The sequence below is a fragment of the Salvia miltiorrhiza genome, unplaced genomic scaffold, assembly GCF_028751815.1.
Source record: "Salvia miltiorrhiza cultivar Shanhuang (shh) unplaced genomic scaffold, IMPLAD_Smil_shh original_scaffold_275_2, whole genome shotgun sequence".
Lineage (NCBI taxonomy): Eukaryota > Viridiplantae > Streptophyta > Magnoliopsida > Lamiales > Lamiaceae > Salvia > Salvia miltiorrhiza.
In genome coordinates, this window is record NW_026651517.1 from 41,061 (window position 1) to 48,393 (window position 7,333).

Sequence of the window (7,333 nt, forward strand, 5' to 3'; positions counted from 1 at the left end):
TTGATAAAGAAGTATTTTCTCCGTCTCAATATTGATGACCTATTTATTTTGATATGGATATTTAGGAGAATAAAATTGTGTGCATAAGTATAAGTGTGTAAAAGTGTATGTAGGATCATATTATTTGTAGTGAAATTATTACCCAAATAAAAACATGTCATTATATTTGGGACGACCCAGTAAAAAAAACAGACCTATTTATTACTCACCTATCTAACTAAACTTTTCATGAGAGGTAAACAACTTCTTTAGATGCATTCTACTTTAAATATATACATTATGTTAAATTCGAGTATCATTCAAGTTCAATATGCTCGAATATACCACAACTTAAAGTCGAGTAATGCTGAATCACAACCCTGATACTCCTCGCATCAACTTGAACAAATCACGAACAATGCAAGCAAATATTGCTTCAACCAGCTCAGCTGATTAAAAGAAATAGCATAGCACCAATTGTACAGAAAAAGCTTAAAATTTCGCATCTTTGCTGCCTTCTCACGAGGCGAAAAAACTTGATATCTCCACAAATGAACCAGCTTTCTTTGTAAAGCAATTCTATATACATTTAACAAGGAAAAGATACTACACAAATTATTATTATCAGCCCAATGGCAGATACATCTTTGTAAAACATGCAACCAACTCAATCACACACTTTTAACAATTATTGTTATCTTACAAAAGTAGATTGCTCAAAAATAAATACTGTAAGCCAATAGCATGTCAAGACACCATACCACTCTAAATAACAATAAGCTTCTTAAAGAATGAACGACACAGATGTACAGTAGATGAGCAACATACACACATTCCAGTATAATCAACAGCATGCCAAGCAGAGGATTATTCATTGAAATGTCAAACCTAATAATCTGACGCGCTTTACTTCTGGCATCAACTCTGAGCCGAAGCTGCAGGATTGCTGCCTGATAATGAAGTTAAACCAGTGCCAGCATCTGGACTGTTGTTTTCTTCACTGGCGTGTTGTATAAATTCATCAGGCGACATGTGAGAACCATGGCAGGCACAAACAATCTTAATCTGAGTAGGGCTGAACTTGTATGTTACACCTGATATTGTTCGGCCATTTGGACCTGAGCCGTTAGTAGACACCCATGGCAGATTCGGGTAAGATCCACAACCCCCGAATTTGAGATCTGCAGTGATACCAGGCCTTATAGCCGGAAATTCTGACGGAAGAGATTCTGCTCTTGGCTGATTAGGTGAATCTTTTACCTGATGAATTGTGTGATTCCCTTTCAGATCACCATCTGTGTGAGAAGATGAACCTTCTTCACCAACTTGCTGCTTTCCATAACATTTTCCAGGTTCTACAGCCCTCACATCACACTGAGTAGTTTCAGATGACTTGTGTGAAATTACTGCCAAGGGATCAAAGCGAACAGAATAATCATTAGGAACCTCACTTTTCATGTATACATGGAAAACTTTCAAGCAAACTCGCAGTTATCTAATTTGATCATGTCAAAATTGTTGGAGGGCATTAACTCTACAATGAGCTTGTTGTACTACAACGTATACACAGACTCTGTTGCATAATATAGCATAAATATACATCTTATCTTGGCCTAGATGTGTGCCAACAACATTCAGACAATTCAAGGCGCTGGTGTTGCTGTTTTATTTTTAAATTCATGTTTAGATCCTTGACATCACAGTTAGCATATTACTAATGACTGATCTTCTTAACCAAGGATGAGAATGAAGATACTGAGAATGCGTCAACAGCTCCCATTTTGATTTAACTTATTGCAAGTATCTCATCAAAATGACTTTGTTTTACTTAACAATGTTACGACACTTAAAAAAACTTCAAGGTAATGGATTCTAAAATTAAAAAAGAATTGATGGAAATGATTAGATGTTACAAGCTGCAGCTGATGACTTTCTTGGATTCAGGAGCTTTGTAGAAGAAGTTAAAAAACGCAGCCACCTTCTTAACAGATGATGCAGATAAAAGTGCAATACAGTTTGAGATCAAAATCAAATGAAACGTGCAAATTACCAAACACCACTAAGTGAACAATGCTACATAGTTCCATTAGCAAAGAAGTCACTAAAACTTAAAAGGTATCAATTGAAAATAAATAGATAAATAGAAGAAACTTAAGGGAATACCTTGAGTGAGCTTCCGGCCATCATTTTGAGTGTCCGGGTTCCTTCCAGAATAAGTTGGGTTAATTTGTTGGTGATGAGAAATGATGCCACGAGAGTTATCTCTGTCTAGCACTGGAAGCTGGACAGGAGTGTACCCATACATTAGAGGAAAATTAGCAGGCATAACTGGATGGCCACCTGGTCGCTCAATGTTTGTGGTAGGCATTGCATGCATCATGCTAGGCTTTGGATAGTTGGATGGATTAGGTGTACCACTAGAATTAGAATCCTTAACAGGTTGCGAGTAAGACATGTTCATGTTTGCTGGTGGAACTGGGAGTGTAGCACCATAAGAAACGGACATATTCATCACGTTGAATTCCTTTTCTGATGAGATTGTAAATCTTTTCTGTCCTAGAATTTCAACACCACTCGAATCTCCAAATGCATGAGATTCCTTCTGAACCCTGGATACACCACCAGTGGACGCAAACCGTTTTGGAACATCATCATGCTGAGAAACATGCCTTGAAGTTGAGCCATCTACTTCTGAATCTGCAACATCTTCGTTTTCTGCAGTTGATCCCTCATCCGTGGTTATGGAGATGTGTGATGCCTTGGATTTATCAGTCAAATCAGGATGACTGGTTTCTCTCTCGTACTTCTTCTGTTGGTTCGTCTCAATAAACAGGTTTTTCCGCTTTTCACCAACACCTGAAGTCTTTTCATCAATTTCAATAGGCCTGGTATCACTTCGTAACCACAATCCTTCAGCATTTGAATTCTTTGAAGTTTCTAATTCAGCAGCAGGTTTAGGAAAGTTGTAATTAAAGGTCTCTCCAACTTGTGGTGGATGTTGTTGATTTCCACCTTCTAGAAAGTTTTTGAACTCATTGATTAACTTGCTACCTCTATCGCCTTCATCTAACTTGACATCAGATGAGCTGCCCTGTTTACTTTTATTTGAGGAACTATTTCCGCCACACGGAAGGCCCAAGCTCAGATCGAGACCTTTCTCATCCTCCATTTGATAGAGTCAAAATTTGTCTACAAGATTTTCACATATTGCCTACTCAGCCTCCTCAAAAAAAAATTTAATACTAGCCACATAAAAGAAACAACAAAAAAGAAGCAAATACCAAATAGTTATCAAAACACCATCTTAGTGAAATATCTGCAGTAAGTACTATATAGCTTAACATGTACAGTCCCAAGCTACAACATCCTAAATAGCAAAGTAAGGTGAAGAACAATCCAATGAAAACTAAATCAGAATTCCATTAAATAACTTGCTCCTTACTAGTTTAGTTTTGTGCTCAATACAAATTCAGTTACTTCTTTTGTATAAACTTTCAACATTCATTGAATTAACAGAGATACAACTAGTTATTATCACAAGTGGTAGAAGAAATAAAATTACTTCCAATATCAAATACAGAATTACGTATGCTTTGTCAATGAATTAAAACTTATGATAACATATGTACCTTAGATCTTCTGAATCTACAACAAATACGCAGATTCTGTCACCGAGTGTAATACATCGTCGTAGATTGATTTCAGATGTTGTGAATTAGGGCAGATGAGAATAGATCAGGAAAATTTCTGGAGCAATAGGATGAATTAGTGGAAATGATGTCTAAGAATTTTGGGTAATGATAAAAAAATAAGGGGGAATACAACTAAGAAAAGGTCAAAGGTCATATAAGAAAATTGGGGAATCGTGTTTCTTGCCTTTCTTTGTTTATTGGCATAGGACAGAACTGAAAGAGAAGTGCGGTGGAGAAGACGAAGAAGCGGCCATCACAAGTTTAGGGCTTTCTTTCTTTTAATTTTCCTACTGTTTGTAATTGTCTATAATTTCCTATTTCAATTACACTGGTAAATAAGTACACTAGAGTTCGTTTACTTTGAGCGTAAATTTTTCATTAGAAAAATAGTGGATAAGAAAAAATAATTTTTTTTATCATATATTAAAGATAAAAATATGAGAAAATATTAAAAAATATTTTCACATCCTTGTAATATTATTTAACATTAGAGAGAAAATAAGTGAAAATTAGTTGCCCGAGAAAATATTTCACATGTTTAGAGAAAAATTTCTATCATAATAAATATATGAAAATGATAATAAAAAAAAGGTGAAAATATACATTTTCTCTTCCTTTCATCAAAATAAACGCACCCTAATGAATAATTGTCTTTAATTGCCTCAAAAGAAAAAAAAAAACACTACACTAAAAGTCTAAAACTACTAAGTAATAATAGTAGCAATGCACATGTTAAAACATTTTGTTTTTTGTTTAAGAAACATATTACTCCCATCATTCACGAAAATAAGGGCCAACTATTTCTGAAAAGTAGGGCATTTTTCCTTTTAGTACATCATTTCACACACACACACACACATATATATATATATAGGGTTGGGTTCCGGTGGATCCCTATGCTTATAATAGATCCGTAGATCCAAATGTAGACCACACATTTATGACATGTGGCGCATCAAGATGGTGACACGTGGCAAGGCATTTCAAGGCAAAATCTGGAGAGGGGTAAAATTGGAATCAAATTTTAGAAAAAAAAAAATTAGATTTTCTCAAAATAGGTATATTTTAGATGCATAAAGTTTCATACGAGAATGCATGAACTTTCATATAAAAATGCATAAAGTTTCATATAAAAATGCATAAGATTTCACCCCACCCCAACCCCACCCCCCACACCCCTGAACCCCACCCCACCCCAGAACCCCACCCCCACCCCCCCACCCACCCCCCACCCCCCTCCCCCCAATTTTTTTTTTTTAAAAAAAAATTGATTTTCTGACCACTGACCCACCCCTACCCCCCACCCTCCACCCACCCACCCACCAAAATTTTTTATTTTTTATTTTTTTATTTTCTCAAAAACTGATTTTCTGACCACTGACCCCCCACCCACCCACCCCACCCCCCAAATTTTTTTTTTTGAAAATCAGTTTTAAAAAAAAAAATTTGGAGGGGGATGAGGGGTTGGGGGGTGGGGGTGGGGGTGGGGGTGGGCCAGCAATCAGAAAATCAGTTTTTGAAAAAAAAATTTGGGGGTGGGGGGGTGGGTGTGGTGGGGCTGGGGCAGGGGTGGGGTGGCGAAACTACCAGATTTATTAAAATGAAATGCATTTTTTGTATAATTTAATGCATTTTTATGTGAAAACTTTATGCATTTTTGTTTGATTTTATATGCATGTGAAACATGCCTATTTTTGGGGGGTGGTAATGGGGAGGGTTGGGGGGTGGTGTGGGCTGGATTGGGGGGGTGGTATGGGGTGGGGTGGTGAAAATACCAAAACTGGAAAAATTAAATGCATTTTTCTGTTCAAAGTTATGCATTTCATGTGAAAACTTTATGCATCTTTGTGTGAAACTATATGCATCTAAAATATATCTATTTTGAGAAAAAATCTAAAAAATATATATATATTTTTTAATTATTAAATCCGAAAATTACATTCCAATTTTACCCCTCCAGATTTTGCCTTGGAATGCTTGGAAGCTCCTTGTCACGTGTCACCATCTTGATGCGCCACATGTCATAAATGTGTGGTCAAGATTTGGATCTAGGGATCTATTATAAGCATTGGGATCTATATGATCCCATTCCTATACATATATATATATATACATATATATATATATACCGCTTATTTATAAAATTTATCATTAATTCGACCACAGCCACTCATTTTATATAATGATGAAATCATTTATCTACTATATAAAAATTACCACTCATTTTACTAAAACATGTACCCAAAAAATAGGCTCAACTTTTTATAGGCAGAGAGAGTAATTTTTAAATTATTTTATATTATTAAATATTCGCAATTATTTTGAATGTGGTTAGATTGTGTGCATCGAAGGTGACAACTTTAGATACCCATAAACTAAAATAAAGATATTTCCCTCGTTCACGAAAGAACTTTCTACCTATTCTTTTTGGGACGTTCATAAAAGAACTTTATATCTATTTTTAAAATATACCCCACTACTTATAAATATCTCATTTACTCTTACTTTTTACCTTTTCACCTCTTTCAATACTAATTAATACTACATTTTCACCATTCCCAATACACTCAACAACATTTTCTCCACTCTCAATACACTCAATAATATTTTTCTTAAAACCCGTCTTACTCCCTCTTAGGAAGTTCTTTCATAAACAGAGAGAGTATGTATTAGAGTTCCGATGTTCTTGATGATGATTGCAATGACACACAAATGCAACTTCAATACTACTACATCAATGTTATATTAAAGGGAATGCCTAAACTCTATTCCATTTGTAATATGTATAATGAAATATATGACCACTTATTTTTTAAATATGCAGGAACCAAAAAAGTATGAAATATCATCCGTGAATGGCTAAAGATTAAGCAATAGATGAGCACAATCCCTAGTGCTATCAAACATGTCATGACTAAAAAAATAAGGATTCATAATAATCCAAAAAGCTAAGCCGATAGCATTAGCTATCACAGTCAATCACCTTTGGTTCGCTTGCAACCAAGTCATCTTTGAGGATGAACCCTTCAATATCAAGAACATCCAAAGTGATACTTATAGATGCCTCAACGAAATCTTCTCTATGGAAAAAGTGCGAGCTCACATGGAACTTAACACCCTCGTGGCAAATACAATGGGCATATATAACCTGATGACATTACCAGATCATATCTCTCTTATAACACTTTTCCTCAAATTCTTGATTCATTCATATGTGTTTCTACATCGGGACAAGAACTCGAGCAACAAAAAGACACAATGGCCCAATATATATAAAAAAAAAATCGCGGGTGACCCGAATAGACATTGAAATGTCTAAGTAGGTAACCATTTTAAATGTTGTCTATTGCTTGGCCTTTAATTGTTGCCCACTGAGACTGCACTCGGCCTTCGACTAGAGCCTGCCGAAAAATTCCCAAAGATCCATTCATCTGAGATTGGCTCTCGGCTGTACCTATCGAGAATCTCCTGCATCACAGGCCATCAGTGGCACTATGGCACACCTCTCAGCCCAAGCCGACCTTGAGTATTTCTCGGCCTTGCCCACAGATCCATGAACTCAAAAAGGTAAAAAATTCTTCCGACCACCATATATCCATAAGGGCTGCTTAATTCTTTAACCTTATTGTAAGGAAAATGTAATGTTTCTTTTGCGGCTTGGG

The 7,333-nt window shown here is 35.9% G+C and overlaps 1 protein-coding gene across 1 annotated transcript; it reads right to left on the minus strand.

Annotated features, from left to right (window-relative positions):
* Positions 1-583: 583 nt before the first annotated feature.
* Positions 584-3,997, minus strand: LOC131003850 (ninja-family protein mc410-like). Its single transcript, XM_057930400.1, has 3 exons — positions 3,609-3,997; positions 2,143-3,168; positions 584-1,385 (listed from the first exon to the last, which is right to left on the minus strand). Exons 2-3 carry the CDS (start codon positions 3,146-3,148, stop codon positions 898-900), a joined length of 1,494 nt encoding a protein of 497 aa, XP_057786383.1. The 5' UTR covers positions 3,149-3,168; positions 3,609-3,997; the 3' UTR covers positions 584-897.
* Positions 3,998-7,333: the final 3,336 nt, after the last annotated feature.

Excerpts from the sequence above, each read along its gene's own strand:
- LOC131003850 (XM_057930400.1), bottom strand. The coding sequence starts at position 3,148 with ATGGAGGATGAGAAAGGTCTCGATCTGAGCTTGGGCCTTCCGTGTGGC. Across the intron at positions 1,386-2,142 it reads TGGCCGGAAGCTCACTCAAG|TAATTTCACACAAGTCATCT; the intron begins GTATTCCCTTAA and ends ATCCCTTGGCAG.